The following is a 26,009-nucleotide window of genomic DNA, read 5'->3' on the forward strand; positions in this document are numbered from 1 at the left end:
TTTCTGAAACTTGTGAGTGTCTGGCGGTGGTATACACGAACACCGGTAGCTCCGATGTCCACGTGCCGTTAAAAGTCGGGCTAAAGACAAAAATAGCACCATTTTGTATCCTGCGTGCTACTGCTGTGCCGCCATCTTATGCATTGTGCTGCTGCTGCATGGTTGGTTGATTGGAAGAATGAGTAGGTCTACAGGTGTATCTCAAAGCCATCAGTGAGTGTGTACTGTTATAAACTATCCAGGGTCACTCAGAAGAAGATGACTTCCTTTTGAGTCTATTTCTCCTCAAGGTTTCTTCCTCATGTCAGCTCATCATTATCTTTGTGCCAGGAATGTTGTCTACAGCTAGGACCATGTAAACGGTACATTGCTTTGCTAGGGGGGACCCACCCTGTCCTATATGTGCTGCCAGCTGAATAGAGACAGGCCACTTCTTAAAATATGAACAGTGAAGCATGTAATGGTCGATGGCAGTTTTATTGCCTAAATCCTTCCCTTTAGTATAAAGAGTCAGCTTGTTGGTGATTGCAGAGCGTTAGCAGAAATGCCTGGTCAATCAGATTTGTGTGCAGGTATTGGGGGCTTTAAGCTGCTGTAGATCCCGGTGTGTATGTGTGTAAAGGAAGACTATGGAGACAGGCGGACTAGGGACACACCCCGCTTTTCGGCATGTTTTCAAAAACTCAACAAAAAAGGACAAACCAAGAGAAAAGGTGCCATCGCTAGCTGGCGACTTTCGCCCCATTCAAGGTTCAGTTTCACTCTTCCATCAATGTGTATGTATGTGTTGCATGCTCCTCCAGCTATGCCTCTCTCTCTCTCTTTCTCTGGTTATGGCAGTTAATGAAAGTACAAAGAAATAAACATAAGTAGGCAGGCGGTAATAAGACGCAGGTGAGAATCATCATGCATTACCTGCCGGTTTAGCCCGCCTCCTCTCCGTCTGCAGCTGATGCTCAAACACGCCCCGCTGCTACATACCCCCCATCACCCGACTCAGACTGGAAAGCTGTCTGGCCTGCAGCTGACTCCCATGTACCATCTCAGGGATCTCAGGACAGCTCTCAGATGTTGTGAATGCTGCTGCCAATCATTACTATAAATAATAACGTCATCTAAATAAGCAGCGGCATATGCATTGTGCGGGCAGAGTATTCTGTCCATGTGATGGTGAAATGTTGCTGGGGCTCCAAACAAAATAAAAACGGAGTGGTGACAAATTGGTGTGGCCCAAACAGAGTGGAAAAGGCCATTTTTTTCTCAGGATTTTGGAGTCAAGGGAATCTGCCAATACCCAATGGTTAAATCCAGTGTCAAATAAAGGTGAGCCACACCTAACTGATCGAGCAGTTCATCAATGAATGGCATTGGGTGTGTGTCAAATGAATCCTCCCCCACCGGAAACCACCTTCGCCAGAATCACAGGAACTGACTCTTTCCATGGTTTCAGGAGACTGAAGTAGTATATTTGTAGTGCGTCACCTTCATCCATTTGCTTGACCTCATAGTCGACTTCTCTGACTCGCTGTGTGAGCTCAAAGCATCCTTGCCACTTCATGAGTAGTGTAGAGATCGCATGGGTAGTAAAATGAATAACTTATGCAAATTCCCTTGTGGGACCTCTTGTACTGCAGAGAACAGGGGTTTGGGCCAAACTGGCAAATGCACAACAATATAGAAGGAAAAAGCCCATAATGGCAATGTGCATTTGAAAAGCCGGTTGGTGTTTTATTTAAGATGTAATTAAAATTTGAAATTTGTATTTGTGTTTTGGAAACTTAAAAATGTCCTAATAAGGAAGGAAAATGCTAAAAGTTTTACTGGAGTAAAACAGTTTTAGTTTACTAAAATCAGTTAAATCTAGTCTAAAACTAACAGTAAATATAACTATAACTAATTTGACATTATGCTGATTGACTTAAATTTATCGCTTGGCTTTAATATATTGCTCTCTCTCTCAACTTTATAGTACAAGAAATGCAGACTTGAAGGCAGCTTCCTGGTGAGTGAGAGATAACCGTGTTCCTGGTGAGATGGGGTTCGGTCAGGACTTGAGAAACTCCCACGAGGGCCTAATCAAACTGCAGGACTGGGAGCTGAAGCTACTAGAAACAGTGAAGCGCTTCATGACGCTTCGTGTTAAGAGTGACAAGGAGTATGCATCACTCCTCCTCAACATTAGCCAACAGGTGGACAAGCAAGACAACTCCTCGCAGATCCACTACATCAGCACTGTCTCCAAGGTAACTAGTGCTTCCTAATTTGATACCTTGGCTTTATTTGGAGTACAGGTAGAGGGTGTCATTGGCAGAAATGAGCAATTGTGTCCATGGTCCATTACAGTGTTGTGATACATTGTCTTGAAGAAGCAGATGGTGTGACAGAATTGGTCTTTGTTTGCTCAGACTACAGTAAACATAATGTGATTGCTCGTATGGCAGTGAATAATGTAATGTGTAGAACTGACACTGGTATTCTGATGATGCTATGCTCTGCTGCTGTTAGTCATGGGCTCAGATGGTACAGCAGACAGAACAGCTTAGTAAGATCATGAAGTCTCATGCTGAGGAGCTGAATTCTGGCCCACTGCACCGCCTCACCATGATGATCAAAGACAAGCAGCAGGTGAAGAGAAGCTACCAGAGTATACACCAGCAGATTGAGTTTGAGCTGAACAAGGCAAGTGCAGAAAACATCTTATAGAAACTTATTTTTTTCCCTGCATTATTTTTCCATATTTTGATTTCCATCAAAAATATTTTTCTACATATGATACTCTGATTCAAGCCTATGAAGCAGGTGATAATGGAATACTATGATCTCGGGACATGCTTTTATTGTTTCCAGGTTACAAAAAGTGACATTGAAAAGCTGAAGGGTACATACAGACAATTAACTAAAGATGCCCATACTGCCAAAGAGAAATACAAGGAGGCAATTATAAAAGGTAAGGAATCTCTATTCACTGTAAACTATTTTATTTGAGCCTTAGTGCTTTATTGTATCTTCTTTATTCTTTCATTGACTCAGTAAAGCCTTTTCCACTAAATATTCCCCAATGCTACCAACAAGTGGAAATAGTACATCTGAATATATATTTGTGTTAGTCTCTGTCATTAGGTCATTGAGAAAGGTAAGAAAACCTTGTTTAGACATCACAGTATTCAGTCTACCAGTTTGAAGCCTTCATACATTATCTGTTTTAACATCCCAGATGTTTAAGACCAACCCAGATATTCCAGAGATGGTCAGTAAAGCTGAGTGACCCTTACACAACTTTACAAATCTCAGAAATGCTATGCTGCTCACACTACACGACTTTTCTCACTTGCAGTATGTTGCTTTATGGATATAGCAGTGTGCACACTACACAATCCTCTACACAATCCCTGCCGAAGCACGACTACTCCCTAAATTATCTAATCCGTAAATCTTGCCTTCTTATGAAAATAAACGCAAGACCTGTTTATCTCTGACTTTATGGCTTTGTCACATTTTGTATGGAAGCAGAAAAAGGGGAAATAAAAGAAAATGTGGATCAAATATTGTCTGGGGAGACGTGCAGTGTATAACGAAAAGAAAGTTAGCTATTTTTATACTGTGCACTGCTGGCAATCATGTTGTGTTTTGCAGTTCCTATCAACCATTTAGGTATTACATGCCAAATAATTTTTTATAGAATTAGTATTATTGTGCTTTTTTGCCCTCACCCTCCCACACAAAAGATGGATGATAACTTGGTTTCAGGGATCTGCAGCGCATGACAGCATATTAATTTCCTCTGTAACTCTCTCAGCACTGTTCTGGAAACTAGTTGCAGATGGTTGAACACTACAAGATTCATCACAGAGAATATCAAAAATGCTTGAAAATATTTGAGACATTTTTGCACTATATGAACATTCATTGCAAGGCCACAAACCAAGTAGTCACTGTGCTGCGGGGTGTAGTAGCCAAGCCCCAAAGTTAGTCAGTGACTGGTAAATTGGGGCTAAAGTCTTGTAATGTGCCCTAGGCTTAACCTGAATGGTGCTTTCTTCAGGTAAGGAGCCAGAGAAGGCCCGTGAGCGATACGACAAAGCCACCATGAAGCTGCACAATCTGCACAACCAGTATGTGCTGGCAGTGCGTAGTGCACAGCTGCACCACGAGCACTATCATGAAAACGCACTCCCTCTCCTGCTTGATTCTCTGCAGAAGATGCAAGAGGAGATGGTCAGCGCCTTGTGAGTCTTGCACATCAGCCAAAGCTCACACACTTACAAGATGGGTTTTTAAGTTTGTTTTCAGTCACTTTTGTCATTTCCAATCAAGGAAGGATGTTAAAATACATAGCTTGATCATTATGTGGATAGGGATGCTAATAGTTGGTAGTTATGGTATAATTTTAACAGGGCTCAGGCCACATCAGTCAGGACATTATTTAGATCACATTTTCAAATTTGTCAAACTTTTCTTAGTATAAGTATATATTTTTTAAAAAAAATTATATTTATATAAATTATAATTTCAGATTAAAGTTTATTTGTCATGTGCACAAAATATCAGGGACAGTAATACATTGAAATGCTTGATACAAATACTATATATATATATATATATATATATATATATATATATATATATATATATATATATATATATATATATATATATATACACATACATACATACATACATTCAGTCAGGTCCAGAAGTATTTGGACAATGAGTTTTTGTGATTTTGCCTTTATACACCACCACAATGGATTTGAAATAAAACAATCAAGATGTGATCGAAGTGTAGACTTTCAGCTTTATTTTAAGAGGTTCCACAAAAATATGGCATTTACCATTTAGGAATTACAGCCATTTTCAACAAAGTACCTTAATTTTTAGGGGCTCAAAGGTATTTGGACAAAGTGACATAATTGTAAATATAACCAAAATTTTAATACTTGGATGAATCTTTTGCAGGCAATGACTGCCTGAAGTCTGGAGCCCATGTTCTCAAAACTCAAATTCTGAGTTTCCTTCCTGGAAATGCTTTGCCAGGCTTTCACTGCAGCCACCTTCAGTTGCTGCTTGTTTGTGGGTCTTTCTGCCTTCAGTCTTGTCTTCAGTAAGTGAAAAGCATGCTGTATTGGGTTGAGATCAGGCGACTGACATGGCCATTGAAGAACATTCCATTTCTTTGCCTTCAAAAAGTCTTGAGTTCCTTTCGCAGTATGTTTAGGGTCATTATCCACCTGCACTGTGAAGTGGCGTCCTATCAGTTTTGTAGCATTTGGCTGAATGTGAGCAGAGAGTATAGCCCTATACACCTCAGAATTCATCTTGCTACTTCTGTCAACAGTCACATCATCAATAAACACCAGTGAGCCCGTTCCACTGGCAGCCATACATGCCCATGCCATAACACTTCCCCCACCATGTTTGTCACATGACGTGGTATACTTTGGATCATGACCTGTTCCTTTCTTTTGCCATACTTTTCTCTTCCCATCATTGTGGTACAAGTTAATCTTGGTTTCATCAGTCCAAAGAATCTTATTCCAGAACATGGGAGGCTTTTTTAGATGTTTTCTGGCTAAATCTAATCTGGCTTTCCTGTTCTTGAATGTTACCAGTGGTTCGCACCTTGTGTAAACCCTCTGTATTTACTTTCATGAAGGCGTCTCTTGATTTGTAGATTTTGACAATGATACGCCTACCTTCTCCAGAGTATTCTTGACTTCTGTTGATGTTGTGAAGGGGTTTTTCTTCACCAAGGAAAGATTCTGCGATCATCCACTTTAGTTGTCTTCCGTGGTCCTCCAGGCCTTTCGATGTTGTTGAGCTCACCAGTGCTTTCTTTCTTTTTAAGAATGTACCCAACTGTTGATTTGGCCACACCTAAAGTTTTTGCTATCTCTCTTATAGATGCCAACTCAATACCTGATATCAAGTCCAGACCTTTTATCTGCTTCATTTGTCTTGAAGTAACAAGGGAATGGACCACACCTGATCACCTTGTCAGTCAGTTGTCCAAATACCTTTGAGCCCCTGAAAATGGAAGTGCTTCATTTAAAATGGCTGTAATTCCTGCATGGTAAATGCCATATTTTTGTGGAACCTCTTAAAATAATGCTGTAAAGGCAAAATCACACATTGTCCAAATACTTCCAGACCTGACTATATTTTTGTCAGGATTTTTTCTTCATATTATTGTTAGTCCAAGCTAGACTTGAGTTGATAATCAATATTAATGTATTTTGTGATTATTTAAATCAAATCTGATATTTCATATTTTTAATGTGAGTAGTTCAGTTTTATACAGTAGGAAAGATTGTACCTAATTATGTAAACAGAATATCACTATGTAGTGATATACCACAAAACGACATTTTAACCTATAACCTAGATTTTCAGTATAACAAATGAAAGTTAATTCAATGTTTCAAATTTCGTAGAGTGTTTAATGATCAGTTAATCAATTGATCATGTATCAGCAGAGTACAAGCATCCAACATGGGGCTCTGCCAATGAAGAGCAGTGAGCTGAAATAAATATGTATGAACTATCAATGGAAACTGTTCAGTTGAAATAGTGGTGTATGAACAAAATCTTCTGTAACAGTTGCATGTATCTACTGTTTTTGTGTTTTTAAGAAATGATTTGATCATTATAAATATATAATTACTTAATAAACAAACACATTTCTGATTTTATATATAAAATCAGAAATGTGTGTAATGTATGTAACCTGTATGTGTGTGTGTGTGTGTGTGTGTGTGTGTATGTATGTATATATATATATATATATATATATATATATATATATATATATATATATATATATATATATATATATATGTATGTACACACACATATATAATTTATTGACACCCTCGGTAAATATGAGCAAAGAAGGCTGTGAAAAATTGTCTTTATTGTTTAACCTTTTGATCTTTTGTTAAAAAAAATTCACAAAAATACTCTGCTCTAATGGATATCAAACAATTGCAAACACAGCACAGGTTTATCCAAAAAAAAAAAAAAACCTTGTTAAATATATGTGTGCCACAATTACTGGCACCCGTATGAATTCATATGAGAAAAACATATCTGAAGTATATTCCCATTAATATTTTACATTTTTTAGTACACTTGGGTGACTAGGAACAGGAAATTGTTCAACCAAGACTTCTGGTTCACAGAGGTATAAATATGAGGTAACACATAGGCCAAATTCCCTTAGTCATTCATCACAATGGGTAAGACCAAGGAAAATAGCTGTGATGTGCAGCAAAAGAGGGCAATAATTAAGACGGTCCATTCAACTGTAAATGTTATGAATCAACCTGGAAGAGGACGCGTGTCTATATTGTCTGTTGAGGCACTGTGAAGAGGATGGTTCGAGTGGCCAAAAAATCTCCAAGGATCACAGCTGGAGAATTGCAGAAGTTAGTTGTATCTTGGGGTCAGAAAGTCTCCAAAACTACAATCTGATGTCACCTACATCACCACAAGTTGTTTGGAAAGGTTTCAAGAAAAAAGCCTCTACTCTCAAAAACAAACTCAAGAGTCTTCAGTTTGCCAGACACTATTGGAACTTTAAAGGGGATCGGGATCTATGATTCTGTCGGGTTCTAATAGAGCTCTTTGGCAATAAACACCAGAGGTGGGTTTGGTGCACACAGAGAGGTAGCCATATGGAAAAGTACCTTATGCCCATAGTTAAATATCGTGGTGGCTCTTTAATGTTTTGGTGCTGTTTTTCTTCCAGAGGTCCGGGACATTTTGTTAGGACACATGGCATTATGGACTCTATCAAATATCAACAGATATTAAATGAACACCTGACTGCCTCTGCCAGAAAGCTTAAAATGGGCCATGGGTGGATCTTCCAGTAGGACAATGATCCAAAACATACATCAAAATCAACACAAAAATGGTTTACTGACCACAAAATTAAGGTCCTGCCATGGCCATCCCAGTCCCCTGACTTGAACCCCATAGAGAACCTGTGGGATGAACTGAAGAGGAGAGTCCACCAGCATGGACCTCGAAATTTGAATGAATCTGCAGCGATTCAGTATGGAGGAATGATCTCAGATCCCTTGCCATATATTGTCCAACCTCATCAGACATTATAGGAGAAGGCTCAGGGCTGTTATCTTGGCAAAGGGGGAGGTAGCACAAAGTATTGACTAAAAGGGTGCCAATAAATGTGCCACACATGTATTTACCTGTGTTGTGTTACCTACCTATAACCTTTTTTGAACAAAAGATCAAAATGTTGAACAATTTTTCACAGCCTTCTTTGCTCATATTTACCAAGGGTGCCAATATTAGTGGACGGCACTATGTGTGTATATATATATATGTGTGTGTGTGTGTATAAACATGTGTACATATGTGTGTGTGTGTGTGTGTGTGTGTGTGTGTGTGTGTATATATATATATATACACTCGCATACAGTCATGTGAAAAAATTAGGACACCCCATTAAATATTCAGTTCTTTATTAAGAAATGTCAACATGTCAATTTCTGATCTTGTTTTAGTTTGTACCTGTAGATGAAAGTGATATAATTGTAAACAACAAAAAATCACTTTGTTTTCACCTATTAAACAAAAGAAATCAACAAAAATGAGTACTTCAGCTGAGGAAAAAGTTAGGACACCCTATGCCCAAATAGCTAGTGTTTCCCCCTTTGGCTGAAATAACTTCAATGAGATGTTTCTTGTAGCCATCTACCAGTTTCTGACATCGACTGGAAGAAAGTTTCCCCCACTCATCAATGCAGAATTCTTTCAGGTGTGTGATGTTTGAGGGGTTTCTTGCATGCACAGTCTGTTTCAAATCACCCCACAGGATCTCAATAGGATTTAGATCTGGGCTTTGACTTGGCCATTCCAGAACTCTCCATTTTTTACTTTTCAGCCAGTCCTTGGTGGATTTACTGGTATGTTTTGGGTCATTGTCATGTTGCAAGGTCCAGTTCTGCTTTAGCTTAAATTTTTTGACAGATGATCTCACGTGTTTCTCAAGCACCTTCTGATACAATGTAGAATTCATAGTGGATTCTATGATGGTGATCTGGCCAGGTCCTGCTGCAGCAACGCATCCCCAAACCATAACACTTCCGCCATACTTGGCTACACGTCACTTCACTCCATGTTTCACAGTTGGTATGAGGTTCTTTTGCTGAAATGCTGTATTTGGTTTACGCCAAACATGCCCTCTGTTATGGTGTCCAAATAATTCAATTTTAGACTCATCTGTCCAAAACACATTATTCCAGAAGTCTTGGCCTTTGTCTATGTGTTCATTGGCAAACTTCAGTCTTGCCCTCATGTTTTTCTTAGACAGCAAAGGTTTCCTCCTTGCACACCTCCCATGATAATTAAAGTTGTGCAGTCTCTTTCTGACTGTAGATTCATGCACTTTGACATCAACTGTAGCAAGAGCTTGCTGTAGGTCCCATGACGATACTTCAGGGTTTTTGGAGACTTCTTTAAGCATCCTGCGGTCTGCTCTTGGGGTGAATTTGCTTGGACGGACTGACCTGGCCATGTTGGCAGTTGTTTTAAATGTTCTCCACTTGTAAATGATTTTCCGGACAGTGGAATGGCTTACAAATTCTTTTGAGATCTTTTTATATCCCTTACCAGACTCATAAGCATCAACTATCTTCTGTCTGAAGGCCTCAGAGAGCTCTTTGGATCTCACCATGGTGATACCTCTCACTTCAACAATTAAGAGCAAACCAAACTAAATGTCTGAGGTTTAAATAAGGCAAGCCTCTTTCAAAATGCTCTGTAACGATGTTCTAATAATTTGCACCTGATGTGATAAACCTGTAGGTAATTTTAGCCAGTTTAAGTACAAATAAATGTGGGGGTGTCCTTACTTTTTCCTCACAAGAAATTGGATTTTTTTTTTTTTAAATTACATTTTACAGATCATTTTAAAAATACTTTTCTTTGGTTTTATGTGTTTAGTTATATTACTTGAATCTCCCAATATTGTTAAAATGAAGATCAAATGTCCATATGTTTAACTATGTTAAAAAAAAAAACAAAAAAAACACAGGCTTTCATGGGGTGTACTAATTTTTTCACATGACTGTATATATGTATACACACACACACACACACACACACACACACACACACACACAAAAGTATGTGTTTTTAAATTTAAATCACTACATGCATAAGTTCACATTGTGTCAATAGGCCAATCCAATGGATTTGTGTAATATTATCCTACAGTGAGGGCAGGCATGAACAGGCAAATTTAAAATGTTGCTTTTACAATAAAATTACAGTCATGATTAAATTAGAATAATCATGCCTGTATTAAAATGTAAATTAAGTTTGGAAAATTGCTAAAAGAAGATTAGACTTATTGTCATTTAATTGTATAGTACATGGTTTAAAAAAAAAATAAAAAAACAGCCCAGTCATAGTTCAGCACATGGTTCTTTATTGAAGAAAGGCAATCTCTCTTGTTAATGTTTTTTGCATATGTTGTAATTCTTTATTTTATAATACATACATGTAGTCTGAGAGACATTACCATGCTCTACCAATTTCATAAAGGGACTATAACAAGCCTTTTGCCTTGGACTAGACTCAAAGTTTCTTTAAATTTGGAATGGACCCACATACATATATTCTTATATTGATTTTAGTTTCCTCTTTTTCAGACTTTTCAGTATTTAGATTTACTTCTGTGTACTGTATGTAAATGTACAGTATGTAATATGATTCTCATGTCATTTTACATGCATCCTCAATATAATACTGACCAGATTTGTCTTAATTGATTGACTAAAAATGGCAGTATAGATTTTGAATGCTGATATTATATATTTTTTGTTAAACGAAGCTCTTTTTTTGTTTTAGTAATTGTTTTATTTAAAGGATAAGTATATATTCTTGTTGTGCTTGTCTTGTCCTCTCTTCTAGGAAGGGGATACTTGAGGAGTACAGTGAAATCACCAGTCTCTTAACAGATGAAATAGTGAAGGTCCACAAAGAAATACACACCTCTATTGATCAAATTGATCCTGCATCTGAGTATGACAACTTCATTGAAGCGTACAGGTATGTGAAAGGACCTGCAAATACAAAGCCTAGCTAATGCTCATTAACTTATTATTATTACTATTTTTCCTAGGTCACCTGAAACCAACGAACCTAATGTAGAATTTGATGTCTCACTATTAGAGGAAACAGAGAATCTTCAAGCCAATGAGATTCTATGGAATAATTTGACAGCGGACAGTTTACAAGCAATGTGAGTTCAGGTGTCTTCTAATTTTGAGACTGAAAAGGTTTAAAGCATAAATTTTAGACAAGCAAAATTTTTTTTGTTTTTAGCAAAACAATCCTTTTTCTCTTACTAAAAATCCTTTAAATGTCTTTAAAGGAATTGTTTAAGGGGAGGTTGCTGTAGAGGTGTGCAGTGGGACTTGCAATTCCATGGGACTTTTGGGACCTAATCAAGAAGTTGAGGGTGTGGGACCATTTTACTTTTATGTAGACAAGCAGAAATAAAGATCTGCAAAACAAGGAGAAATTGCACATAGCTGATGTAAATGCAACTTTAAAAATAGCATTTCTCCAGCCTCTCCCGTTGTTTGACATTGATCATGCTACCAAGGTTTTGAAATTTGTAGGGTTAAGGATCACCTATTTGAGCTTGGCTCAATTTACTGGTACTCGAAGCAATTTTTTGTGATGATGCATCATCGCAAATGAAAGTAAACTGGCCTTTCACTAGGCAAACTTAAATTTGTTCTGACTGCTCCTGGTTTGTTATAAAGTGTTGATCGGAAAGTAGTGCAGGTTGGTACAAAAGAAATTAAAGCGAGAATGGGCAGGAAAATATCAGGGTACACGCACCTGTAGATGGCTGTCAATAGGTTGATAGTCAACAGTTTTTGAGACTGGCTGGATACGGTTTCTGCCGGAAGGAGCAGAATGTAGTTTGTAGCTATATGTCTAAAAATAGAGGGCTAGTTAGCTGTTGGCTAGCAGAAATGTATGAATAGAAGTGTATGTTCATAACTTAACTATGGTCAGCTTTAATCACATGTTGGAGTAGGGTATCAATGCAGATTTGTATTGTGACTTTTTCAAGGCTAAAGTCTACAACTGAGGAGCTTGTCTTGACCCAAAAGAGTCTACACAGTAAAGAGGACCTTATGGTAGACCTGCAGAGCAAAATTGAAGAGTACACCAAAAGTTGCGAGAAGAAGTCTGAGTATGTAGAGCACCATACCACACCTGCAATTTTGACCACATTTTGTTTCAGCTTTTTGGGAAACATTGCGTTTTTATTGCATGTTGACAGTGTCTTTGTACTATAAGTTACAGGAAGGTGAGTGGTAAGTAAGTGAAATGTTCTTAAGCTTTTAAAACAGAGCACATCAGATATGTAGCCTATATTCCATCCTTATTTTTACAGGCTTTGAGTGGTACCACCGCTGCGTAGTACTGAATCTAATAATACTAGCCTATTTTCATAGGTAATTTAAAAAACAGTGGAATGAATTGCCCAGCTTGGTTCACACTGCAGATTCTCACACAACCTTCTGAGATTATTTACATAGTGATGCAGAAACTGTGTTGTATTTGTCTATAAGGCTGTGTTGTTTTAAATGCTATAGTTACCTTTTAATTATATGTACTTAGTCTGCTTTGTGATGAATGTTAATGTTCACTTCAGCACTTGTGCTTAGTTGTGGCTCTCTCATATTCTGCCTAAATTGTAAGTCATGTTACATAAAAATGTTTGCCAAACAAACAAAGTAAACGTAATAAGTGTACAAATAGGCTTGCATGTTCAGTATTGTCTCTCTTTTAGTAAGGTGCTGTTGCTGAGTCAGAAGCAGTCTCTGGAGGAACTAAAACAGATGGTGCAGCTCCTGCGCTGTTCAGAAGCCAAACTGAGCTCCCAGAAGGAGATGCTGGAGCACAAGATGCAGGAGAATGAGGGCAAGGAACCTCCAACTGTGGTCAATTATGAGGAGGATGCACGATCTGTCAACTCAATGGTCTATCTAAAAATTAGTTTTTAGTTTTTGTTAATTTCATTATTAGGTTAGTCATTTGGGAGCAAATACTCTTCCAATTACTAATTACTTCCAATATGTAACATTAACTAATACTGACTGTCTTCCCACTGGTCAGTCTGAAATATTTTGCTCTCCATCGATGCACTGTCGGTTTGAATTTGAATTTTTACACAAATTGTAATTCTCCCTTCCTTGTTGCAAGCTTGGCTGTAAGATGGTTGTACTGATTACATACAGTATATACCATACCATAACACACAATAGGAACTAAGCTTCTAATTTTTTTTAATATTCTGTCAGAGACAGTTTTCGAGTTTGAATGTATACATTGTGGTGAAATGTATTTTTTGTAATGTACCAGGACAAAAGTAAAGACAGAATATCAAAGTTTGACACCCTCCGCCACTCTATTGCTGGCATCATCCGTTCGCCAAAGTCTGTATTGGGCTCATCCTCAGTAAGTACTGTCACTTGTCCTTTAGCAATTTCTGACTGTAATTTGAATACAGTGAAATTAATTTCATAGCCCATTACGTAAATAAAATTGATATGCACCGATCTTTTTGTATGCTTTTTGTAATCAAAAGTAAACTGAAAAAGAACCAACACACTCTAATTTACTCACTTTACGCTTTCTGTCTCTCTCCCTTTGAGTTCATTGATGTGATCCCTATCAGTGAAAAACCATTGGGGGATCAGGAGTGGTACCATGGGGCGATTCCACGCACAGAGGCCCAGGAGCTGCTTAAGCAGCAGGGAGACTTCCTGGTTCGCGAGAGCCATGGCAAGCCTGGCGAGTATGTACTCTCTGTATTCTCAGATGCCCAGCGCAGACACTTCATCATTCAGTTTGCAGACGTGAGTACTGCCAAACAATTGGTGTGAAATACATTATTATGTCAGTTGTAGCAGATTTTAGACATTTTTAGAAGATTAATTGGACTACATCAGTATATGTCAACAGGTCAGCAATAGAAACATTTCTAAAACCACCTCTAAAGATTGATACATTATTGTTACTCTGTTTGTTTCTGTGTTTTTCATTGGATATTTTTTTACATGGTTTCGTTCTCTGTTGTTTCGCAGAATCAGTATCGATTTGAAGGCACTGGATTTCCCACCATTCCTCAGTTGATTGAGTACCATTACTCTACAAAACAAGTCATTACTAAAAAGTCTGGAGTCACACTTTTAAATCCTGTCTTGAAGGTATTACACTTGACTATTATGTCCCATGTGTCCCATTTTGTTTTCACAGATTCCTTAAGATCTCTTTTAAAAATGTTTTTTAGATTTTATTTTGAATTTATGTTAAATTTAAATTGGAAGTGTTGTTGGACACTTTGGTTGTATCCATGCATCAGTGGTTGTCAGTCTTTGTCCCTTGCACCTCATAAACTATGCTCTAGCCCTGGGTGATAGGGAAATGTAATTCTTACTAGAAAAAGATATTCTGTCTGTGTGTGTGTGTGTATGTGTGTGTGTGTGTGTGTGTGTGTGTGTGTGTGTGTGTGCTGTTTTTTAAGGATAAAAAATGGATTCTTAATCATGAGGATGTCATTCTTGGAGAACTTCTAGGAAAGGTAAGTCCTCTCTTTCAAATTAATATCTTTTAAATTATTTAGATTTTAAAGAACTCTCCAAGCATTTTTTTTCATACCATGAACTGTGATTTAGGGCAATTTTGGTGAGGTGTTCAAAGGAATGTTGAGGGACAAGACACCTGTGGCTGTGAAAACTTGTAAAGAGGATCTCCCACAAGACCTCAAGATCAAGTTTCTTTCAGAGGCGAGGTGAATGGGGCTTATTGAAAAGTTACATTAAAAAGGCTGGTGCTGCTAATAAAAAATAAAAACTTGTACTACCAGCATTATGTATATTAGATTATGCTAACTGATTTCCACTGTATTTAATTTATTGTTTGCTGTATTATTTGGTCATTCTACATTTTATCTCCAAAATTTAGTATGCTGTCCATTGAATATTCAGTTGAGTCTCTTAATGCTGTGTTTTATTTTATCCTTAAGGATCCTTAAGCAGTACGATCATCCCAACATTGTGAAGCTAATAGGAGTCTGTACACAAAGACAGCCGATTTATATAGTGATGGAGCTTGTGCCAGGTATGCTCCTCTTCACAGTAAACTTCACTGTAACTGCAGTATATATACAGTCAGGTCCATAAATATTTGGACATTGACAAAGTTATTGTTATTTTAGCGGTCTATCACAGTGTATAGGAGATAAAGCTAAATAATTAATATGAACACTTTCGGCTATATAATATAAGACTTTCGGCTTTAATTTGAGGCTATGTACATCCAAACTGAGTGAATGGTGCAGGAACAAAAGTGCTTTTTGTGTATGCCCCCCCCCCCCTTTTTTTTTAAAGGGACCAAAAATATTTGAACAATTGGCTGCTCACCTGTCCCATGAACAGGTGTGTTTTATTCCTGCATTATTTCACATACAAGTAAGCAGGTCTAGAGCTGATTTCAAATGTGACATTTGCATTTGGAATCTGTTTCTGTTAACTCTCAATATGAAGTCCAAAAAGCTGTCACTGTCAGTGAAGCAAGCCATTATTAGGCTGAAAAATCAAAACAAACTCATCAGAGAGATAGCAAAATGTTAGGAGTGGCCAAATCAACTATTCTCTACATTCAAAGGAAGAACACACTAGGAACGGCAAAAGGCTCAGAAGTCCACAAGAAGCAACTGTGCTGAATGACAGAAGAATTCTTTTCCTAATGAAGAAAAACCCCTTCACAACAGTTGGCCAGATCAAGAACACCCACCATTAGCTAGACATATCTCTATCAAAGCCAAAGGCTTTATCAGAGTAATTACAGAGAGTTTACCACAAGATGTAAACCACTGGTAAGCCTCAAACACAGGAAAACCAGATTAGAGTTTGTTAAAAAGCTAAAAAAAAAAAAAAAACACCCATACAGTTATGGAGCAACATCCTATGGGGACAGATGAGACAAAGATCACTTGTACCAGAATCAAAGAGTAGAGTATGGAGAAGGAAAGGAACTGCTCATGATCCAATACATACCACCTCATCTTATGGCATGGGCATGTACAGTGCTGTGAAAAAGTGTTTGCCCCCTGTCGGAATTCCTGAATTTGTGCGCATTCCAAACACTGAATGACATTACATCTTAAACCAAAACCTAACAATGCATAAAAGGGACTCTGAGGGAACAAACACAACAATATGATAGATGTTTTATGTATTTGTTAAGATAACACCCAATCCCCCTGTGTGAAAAAGTGATTGCCCCCTTCCTTTCAATACAACCCCCTTAGCAATAACTGCAACCAAACACTTTCTGTAGTTGTTAGTGTCTCACAACAATGTGGAGAAATTTTGACCCACTGCTTCTTGCAGAACTGCTTCAGCTCACTGACATTTGTAGGCTTTCATGCATGAACTGGGTGTTTCCGGTCCTGCCACAACATTTCAGTAGGGTTTAGGTCTGGACTTGGCCATTCCAACGGTTTAATTTTTTAAATTATTTAACCATTGTGAGGTAGACTTGCTTGTGTGCTTTGGATCATTGTGTTGTTGCATGACCCAACTGTGCTTCAGTTCACAGACAAATGACCTGACATTCTCTTGAGGAATTCTCTGATAGTTGGTTCTTTTCACACCTGAAGATTGCATAGTTGTTGCCTTGCACACCAAATAGAGGAAAGATGTACCAAGCTTTTGTGTCAATTTTCCTGCGAGATTATATCTATATACCACTAAAATCCATTATAAAATCAGACTAAATATACTGTGAAAAATGTGCACAAATTCACGAATTCTTTTTCATGACACTGTATGGCTGCCAGTGGAACTTGTTCCCTTGCATTTATTGGTGATGTGACTGCTAACAGAAGCAAAAGGCTAAATTCTGAAGTGTATAACCCTATATTATTTGCTCAGATTCAGCCAAATGCTACAATACACAGCTAAAATAACAGTAACTTTGTCAGTGTCCAAATATTTATGGACCTGGCTGGAAGATCTTCTGATTACACAAGATACAACTTATTTGCCTTCTCACTTGCCCTCCTGAACAGGTGGTGACTTTCTGTCCTTTTTGAGGAAGAAGAAGGAAGACCTTAAGACAAAGCAGCTACTAAAGTTTGCTCTAGATGCAGCTGCAGGAATGGCCTACCTGGAGCTTAAGAACTGTATCCACAGGTAGGAAGCACCATAATGGAGCTAAAGAACTCTGTCCACAGGTAGGAACCAACAAAGTTGAGCATTTAACATGGCTCATCATCCAGATCCTTTTATGTCAGTTTTTGTGAGTTATAAATGGTAATTTGTTTTAATGAGCTTAGTCACAACGACATGCTTTGTCTTTCATACATACAAATTATATTATATGAATCATCTATACAGTATATTACAAACTAATGTAATATACTGTATAGATGATTCATATAATATAATTTGCCTCAGAAATGCATCATACTAATAATAATTGGAGACTGTGGGTGAGCCCCATGCCAAGCTTAATTCAAAGAATGGGGTGGGGAGTGGGGGTGGAGTTATTGTGAGGAAAAAGCTACATATATTGTATTATATTATATTTTATTTATTTATTTATTTGTAGTATGGTTATTATAGGGCTGATGTCTTCAGCTTCTCTCGTTCTACCAAGTACAGTGGCTGAAGAATTCTGAAGCTTGTTTAGACTCTTGCTGAGACTAACTTCTGCACTTGATTGAAAAAAACATCAAAATATCACATATAAACAGGGAGTTTTTTTTTTTCTTTCTAGTCCGGTAAGTTGGAACAGGAAGTGCTCAGAATATTCTTCTTCTTGTTAGATTTTTTTTTTATTATTATTATTTTTTTCCTCTGCTAAAACTGACCATGCAGACCAAACTATAGATTGTACAGTTGTTAAAGTCGGTCAGTCGGGAAGTACTCCCTCTCGTTAGTCGGCAGCACTATAGCGCAGTGTTTTTTTTTTGTTTGTTTGTTTTTGTCGTCCCCCCCCCCCCCCCCCCCCTTTCCTGATTCCTTGGGTTCTGCTGTAGGTATGAAGGACCTCCTGTGTTGCACATTGCTGCACCATGGCTGGGTCAGGTTGCAGCTGAAAATACTCCACTGCATGGTTAGGTGTTCAGGTGGTGGGGGACATTGTCCATAATGAGCAGCACTTTAGTCAGCACTTTTTGTGCTGCTCATCACCTGGTCCAACACAATGTTTTGCAGATGTACCAGCTGGGGTCTGGCTGTCAGGTAGTTAGTGATCCATGTGATTATGGTAGTATCCACTTGCTCCACCTTAATATTTCTGCCATCAGAGAGGGCTGTATGTAGGCCTGTCACGATAATTACTTTATCGAACTTATCGTACAATATATGTACATGACCTCATTTATTTTTGCTGACCTCGATATCGCCCTTTGTGTTTACATAAGAATGAATGTCACCGTTTCATTTTCAGTGAGTAGAGATGGATGTAAATGCAGTTTGAGCATTTTATTTGAGAGGCAAGCAGACAAATCCAAATCGTGAATCAAAATGAGTAAACAGAACACAGGCGCAGGTCAGGCGATCATCTAGGTCAATAACTTGGAGAATAACACCATGAAACAAAAGGCTCAGCAAAGTCAGGCGGCAAAACACTGAACTGCACGCAGCCTTTGGTGCGAGGGGGTGATTCCTGACACACAAACATTTTAGCCATTCGCACTGCTTCTGGCCTCTCATCTGCTCTATGGCTGTCTAATTAACATTCCAACTTTTAATATTCGTTGAATTTAAGATAAAAATGCACATTCAATGCACATTTGAATGCAAAAACTGTGTGCATTTGAATTTAAGATGTGTAGCAAGTACTAGCACCGATTTTAATTAAAACATACTGGTGAAAAAATGACACACAAAATATTAACAGTGCCTTAACAATGTTTTTAGTTCTAGTGTTTCGAATAATCCAGTCATAGTCGATAATGTTGGTGATTGACCCACATAAGCTGCGTGAGCTTAGTTTTTTACAGACAAAAATGCACATTCTTTTGCATTGTTTATGATTCAGAAATTAAAGAGTCTTTTCAGTCTTAATTTTTCTTCTTTCAAATTTTGTTCAGAATATTCTGAGAAACGAATTGAATTGTGAAGCCAGTATCATGAATGGAATCGAATTGTGAATGGAGTGTATTGTCACACACCTAGTAAACACTGAATAAGCTATGTACATCAAAGGGAATTCAAACAAAAATTAGTAACTCTGTTTCTGATTTAACCAAAATCATTCAATATATTAGCTACAAATCCTTAAAAAAAAAAAGCCTTTAGCAGTCAAGCACAGTTAGTAGTTCGTTAATCTTTTTGCAGATTATGGCACTCCTTTTGTGCTCACCGCACTCTGCTTTCACAAGAAGTCTAGTTTGTTAAACCCTTCCACTGTCCACTGATGGAGTCCTGAATCTGAGAGCTGCTCGTGGCAACCGCAGCCCCAAGGCCACCACAGCAATTGCAGTCCCAAGCCATCACAGTCCCAAGCCTCCCCATGTGAGATCCCCAAGCCATCTCCAAGGCCCCCAAATGCCACCATCCCCAGCAATTCCAATGATCTTCAGGCCGTCCATGGGGGGCCACCCCCAGCAGCAGCGAGCGATCTCAACCGATGAGATCAGGCACATCCCGAGATGGATCAGGCAGGTCCCGAGAGCAGAAGGGGTCAGGATCACTGGTATCATGTAGTATCATGTGTAGCTCGACAGAGAGAGACAGTAGGGTTAAGGTTAGGGCTAGAGCTATGTATTTTTGTTTTTTATAACATATTGTTAGGGATCTCCCCTTGCTTCCCCTGCCATGAGCAGAGGCGCTCAGCGTGCATAAGCAGCCCGCGCTTCCATGTTGTCGTGTTTTGTTTACTTTGCCACGTGTGTTGTGTTTTGGTTCATGTCTTGTAAGAGTGCTTCAGCAGTTCAATCAGTGGAATTTCACACGCAAGAAAATTTCTCTGATTGGTTTGTGTCATTGCTATGATTAGCCGTGCAGCTTTTTTCCGTGTTCCAACTTCCCTAGTTTTGACCTGTGCCTGTTTCTAGTTTTATGATCATGGATAGGCCTGATTTAACCCTTTCCGCCTTTTGACCAGTGCCTCGATCTGTGACTATGATATTTGGACTTACCTAAATAAAATCAATCTCTCACGATTGTATCCTGCCTCTTCACCTCCACCTGTTATAAAATCAGCATGTTACAAAATCACTAATGCAGCTTCTATATGTATACTACATTTATGTTATGTATATTATACTGTGTATATGTAGAAATATATGTATATTTGTGTGTGCTCATTTAACAAATGCCCTTATACAGAGCAGCTTATAATAATATTTTTTTATTTTGTATATTTTTTATTATTATTATTATTATTATTATTATTAGGGGTCCAAGCACCAAAAGTGCTGGAACCCTATTGTTTTTGTTAGGATTTTTAGGGATCTGATCACAAAGTGCTTGGAACCCTATTGGAATTGTTAGGATTTTTCTTGTTAATAGTTATTAGTTCTTTTTATTAGCTGTTATTTCTTTTAATTCTTATTATTTTTCTGCCTTACAATGAATCGTGCAGACCAAACTATAAGTCGTAGAGACATGAAACTTGGTCAGTAGGTAGTGCTCCCTATCATTACTCAGGCAAGTGAGATGGGTCTGATCTGCCTAATGGTGGTGCAATAGTGCAAGGTTTTATGTTTTGGTCCATATCTCATGAACTGTGAGGCCTACAAAAATTCTTTTTTCTGCTGATTTCGCCCAAACAAAAATAGCTCAAGAAACATTTAGCTCCACCCATGGAGATTTTTGTTGGCCTAATGGATAAGGATTTTTTTTTTACCTATTTTCAGAAATTTAGTGTCAAACTACTCAGGAGAATGTGAAGCTCAAAAACATGCTGACATTCAATTTTTTGTTAATCAATTCTAATGAGGCAGTGGTGGCAATATGGTTAAAGCTCTGGGTTACTGATCAGAAGGTCAGGGGTTCAAGCCCCAGCACTGCCAAGCTGGCACTGTTGGGCCCTTAACCCTCTCTGCTCCAGGGGCGTTGTGTCAGGGCTGACCCTGCGCTCTGACCCCAGCTTCCTAACAAGCTGGGATATGCAAAGAAAATAATTTCACTGTAAATTCTTCGCTGTAATGTATACGTGACAAATAAAGGCTGCTTCTAATTTACTCAAACAGCTGTAATTCATGATTGCTTGCATTGATTCACACAAACCATGAAAGCCATATACATTCTTTCATAGTCATACATAGGGTGTGGAGCTAAGGTCAGATAAGTGTTTCTGAGGAATAGTAAGTCCCATCAAGCTGAAATTTGGTACTTTAACCCACAGTGAAATTTCTTGTTAATGTTAATTCCTTGGCTCAACCTATATAAATTTGCCATTTGAATTATTTAGCACCCCCACTCCAATTTACAATAATTTGCATAATATGCAAAACCTATTTTGTGAACTTGTCCTAGGATTTCTGTTTGGATTGTCGTAATTTTGGTGTCAAAATTCTCAGGAGAGTGTGAAACTTAATAATCATCAGAAACATTTTGAAATTTGTATGAAATTTGTAACAGTATGGCTGCCACTTACCAATCAACCAAAGTGGGGTGGAGCTGGTTTACACAAACAGCTGTACTTCAAGGATGCCTCCAAGGAATTACACAAAACTTGACGTGTACGTATGTAAATATACGTATCATGAAGGATTCTAAGGTGCACAGTTTGGAGCATAACTATTGAGAAGAGGTGGAGTTAAGTTAAAATAGCTGTTTCTCAGAAACTAAAAGGTGTGCTGCATGAGTGGGCTAATCTGTAACTGGATTTTTAATCATCACTGAATTACTTCAAAAACATGCCTTTCAGCACACAGCTAGCATTGCGCTATTGTCATAAAACTTCATAAGTATGTTATGGTCTCTTTATTGTTCTATGTACTTTGACAACGTTGACCAATGGGAGCGATGTTTTGCTAAGACTGTTGGACCCCACAGATCCTACCACTTACGTAGAACTTGTGCTAGGATTTTTGTCCTGTCTTCACAATTTTGGTGTCAAACTACTCAGCACAGTGTGACCCTCAATAATTGAAAAACATGTTGATAGTTGTGAACAATACGGCCACCATATGTCAGTTAATTCTAACGAGGCAGAGCATAATTTACTCAAACAGCTCTAACTCATGACTTTTTGCATGGATTTGCATGAATCTTGAAACATATATACAGGACAAGTTTTTAAGGTAATGTTAAAAGTTAGGGGCATGGTCATGCATAAGGGCGGAGCTAAGTTCAGATAACTTTCTCAAGAACCATACTTCCAATTTAGTTGAAACTTGGTATGCTGCATCTCTATGCTAATCTGCACAACAATATTTCATGAAGTCTTGGTGACTTAAAACATAGCTGAAATTGGCCTATCAGTTAATCAATCAATTGGCTAATCAATATGTTGAGTTATTTTTCTAATGAATACATGTGGAGAAGAAATATAGCCTACCAAATACTGTATACTCAGAAAATGGCAGACCTTTGGACCCTGAGCGGTGTGCATGTGTTTGTGTACGTATATCATCAGGAAAAAAGAGATGAGAGTTTGTGTTTGTTTTTGGCTGATATAATTATGTGCTTTAAATGGGCTTCACTGGACTGACCAATCGGAGTGCACTATTCATGAGCACAGAACTCCATGCTACTGTGAGAGGATTAGCAACTAGTGCGACATTCAAGAACTACTGAGTGCAAAGTTTATTTCTTTAAGTTTATTTAGGTTGGTTAATTTACTTTCCTTCAGTAAGGAGTATTTTCCATGCATATTGAGTAAGTAAGACTGTACTTTTTTCAGTGTTTGGCATAATTTAGCCAAATGCATTTTCTGGTCACGTTAGGGTGATGTACACGGTTATGCTTCTGGCATTAGTATGGTTATTGCATTGAATTCTGACACTACTTTGTATTTAAATTGTATTGTTGACTTTAAAGTATATAAATTGGTGTATTGTGTTTTATGGCTTATGATATTGTAGTTTATATTTAATTACTATATAGCTGCACTGTTATTCATGTGCGCTGTGTCAATCACACAATCAGCACATGAAGTTTGACACCAAAATTCTGTATCCACCTACCAGGGATGCAGTGATTGTTATAGGGAATGTTATAGAGAATATAGAGACCACAGTAAAGTACATTTAGTTCATTAATTCATGTTTGCCTGAAATTGAGGCATAAGGATCCTGTGGTTGAAGAAAATATGACAAAATGCCAACAACATTGCTGTTTGAGGGCATTCGTTTATGCGCAGCTCTCTTAAGATCCTACCACATCATTTCAGTGGGGTTGAGGTCTAGACTTTGACTTGACCATTCCAACACCATGATTTTTTTTTTCTTCTATATCCATTCAGATGTTGATTTGCTGGTGTTGCATGACCCAATTTTGGCCCTAGTTAAGCTTCTGGACAGATGGCCTCACATTTGTCTCAAGAATATTCTGGTATAAGGTGGAATCGTTGTCTCAATGACTGTAAGTTTCTGAGGTTCTGTGGCTGAAGAACAAGCTCAAATCATCACCCCTCCACTACCATGCTTGACCGTTGGTATGAGGTGTTTGTGCTGTGTTTGGTTTTTGCCAAACTTTCACTGTGCATGATGATGAAACATCTCCACCTTGGTCTTATTAGTCCGAAGTTCCAGAACTTATGTGATTTATTCAGATGCAATTTTGCAAACCTACAGTCAGGTCCATAAATATTGGGACATCGACACAATTCTAACATTTTTGGCTCTATACACCACCACAATGGATTTCAAATGAAACGAACAAGATGTGCTTTAACTGCAGAGTGTCAGCTTTAATTTGAGGGTATTTACATCCAAATCAGGTGAACGGTGTAGGAATTACAACAGTTTGCATATGTGCCTCTCACTTGTTAAGGGACCAAAAGTAATGGGACAGAATAATAATCATAAATCAAACTTTCACTTTTTAATACTTGGTTGCAAATCCTTTGCAGTCAATTACAGCCCGAAGTCTGGAACGCATAGACATCACCAGACGCTGGGTTTCATTTGAAGTTGAAATCCATTGTGGTGGTGTATAGAGCCAAAAATGTTAGAATTGTGTCGATGTCCCAATATTTATGGACCTGACTGTAAATCATGCTGCCTTCAGATTGTTTGGAGATGGTTTAATGGCCCTTCTCAGATTGATGAGCTCTGAATGCCTAGGATAAACATAGGCATAAACAACATAAAGACCAGAGAGCTGTCTATGGGAGAAAAGCAAGCCATTTAGAAGCTGAGAAAGAGGGGAAAGTCAACAATCATCAACAACAACATCAGCAGTTACATCAGCAACAATCTCCAAAGGGCAGGGTTGAAGGTATCACAATCCACCATTTGAAGAAGACTTGGAGAGCAGAAATATAGAGGCCATACCACAAGATGCAAACCACTCCTCAGCCATAAGAATTGGAAGGCCAGATTAGAATTCACAAGAAATGCAGATTTATGGTTGCAGTGATGGAAATGCCAAAGTGGGGAGAAAGAAAGGACTGCTTATGATCCAAAACATATGAGCTCATCAGCCAAGCAAGGTGGAGGTAGTGTCATGGCTTGGGCTTGTATGGCTGCTTCTGGAATGGGCTCACTAATCTTAATTGATCGTGTAAGTTATAATGGTTGCAGCAGAATGGATTCAGAAGTCTACAGAAACATTCTGTATGCCATTGTACAGAGAAATGCATCCAATCTAATTGGGAGGAACTTCATCACGTAACAAGACAATGAACCATCACACACTGCCAACACAACAAAGGACTTCATCAATGGGAAAAGTGGAAGATTTTAGCCTGGCCTAGGCAATCACAAGACCTTAACCCAACTGAGCATGCATTTCACCTCCTGAAGAGGAGACTGAATAGAATAGAATAGATTTTTATTGTCATTGTTTTGAACAACAAAAGACTGTTTAGCAGCTCACAAGGTTTTGGCATAATAGACAAATAGAAATTAAAAAATTTTAAAAAATAACAAATTAATTAATTAATTAATTAAATAGACAAGAAGACTGAAGGGGGAAACCCCCCAAAAAACTGAGAAAAGCTGCACAACAACACAACAACTAAAAAAAAAAAGCTGCAGTACAAGCCTGGAAAAGCATCACAAAAGAAGAATGCAACAGTTTGGTGATGTCACTGGGTTGCTGGCTTGATGCAGTTTTTGCAACCATGGGATGTGCAACCAAATATTAAGTATTATTTACTTTAATTTACTTTAAGATGATCTGTTCCAATAATTTTGCTCACCTAAAAATTGGGTGGTCTGCCACCAAAGGTGCCATGTTTCTGAGTGAGCAGCCCTGTGGCATAGCTCTGGTGTTCATAGACATAAAGAGTAAAAGACAGGCTGTAATCAGGGATAACCAATGCAGGAGCTTTTTGCAGGGTCTCCAGATGGGATGTATAGGCTCTATGCATAGCATCAGTCCACTGCAGCTCATTTAGTCAGTCTTTGTGAGGGCTTGGATCACGCAGTGCATGATCATGGAGAGCATACTCGGGAATCGACTGATGGGAATAATTCACCATTCCCAGAAAGAACATCATGTCTTTTTTTGTCACTACAAAGGCAATCTTTTAGTGCCTTTATTTGCTCTGAGGAGAGGTATCTCTTTCCGTTTGACATAATATGGCCTAATTATTGCACCTGACACTGTGCAAACTGCAACATGTCCAAAGAGGCACGATGATGACCTTTGTAAGCTAATGTGAAGAGGAGTTTAAATGAACCTTTGACACATGCATCATCTCATGCAGCAAACTGGATAAGAACTTTTCCTTCAAACATGTCCAAGTCCTCTAAGTCCCTTTTAACAGTGGCTGCCTAAACAGCTGGACTGTCTGTGAAGCCCTGAGGCAATCTTGTC

At 38.3% G+C, this 26,009-nt stretch overlaps 1 protein-coding gene across 3 annotated transcripts in view; it reads left to right on the forward strand.

Moving 5' to 3' along the window:
• Window positions 1-26,009, forward strand: part of fer (fer (fps/fes related) tyrosine kinase) — a 70,475-nt gene that overhangs the window by 18,950 nt on the left and 25,516 nt on the right. For all 3 annotated transcript variants that reach the window (XM_034300946.2, XM_026922376.3, XM_034300944.2), the window contains exons 2-16: window positions 1,970-2,243; window positions 2,506-2,679; window positions 2,848-2,947; window positions 4,043-4,226; window positions 10,942-11,079; window positions 11,153-11,272; window positions 12,119-12,241; window positions 12,845-13,034; window positions 13,417-13,512; window positions 13,710-13,913; window positions 14,142-14,264; window positions 14,582-14,638; window positions 14,733-14,848; window positions 15,083-15,177; window positions 17,132-17,255. In XM_034300946.2, the coding sequence (XP_034156837.1) occupies window positions 2,034-2,243; window positions 2,506-2,679; window positions 2,848-2,947; window positions 4,043-4,226; window positions 10,942-11,079; window positions 11,153-11,272; window positions 12,119-12,241; window positions 12,845-13,034; window positions 13,417-13,512; window positions 13,710-13,913; window positions 14,142-14,264; window positions 14,582-14,638; window positions 14,733-14,848; window positions 15,083-15,177; window positions 17,132-17,255 (2,054 nt within the window). In that variant the 5' untranslated portion in view covers window positions 1,970-2,033. The remainder of the gene's footprint in view (window positions 1-1,969; window positions 2,244-2,505; window positions 2,680-2,847; window positions 2,948-4,042; window positions 4,227-10,941; window positions 11,080-11,152; window positions 11,273-12,118; window positions 12,242-12,844; window positions 13,035-13,416; window positions 13,513-13,709; window positions 13,914-14,141; window positions 14,265-14,581; window positions 14,639-14,732; window positions 14,849-15,082; window positions 15,178-17,131; window positions 17,256-26,009) is intronic.

The sequence above is a fragment of the Pangasianodon hypophthalmus genome, chromosome 27 (assembly GCF_027358585.1).
Source record: "Pangasianodon hypophthalmus isolate fPanHyp1 chromosome 27, fPanHyp1.pri, whole genome shotgun sequence".
NCBI lineage: Eukaryota > Metazoa > Chordata > Actinopteri > Siluriformes > Pangasiidae > Pangasianodon > Pangasianodon hypophthalmus.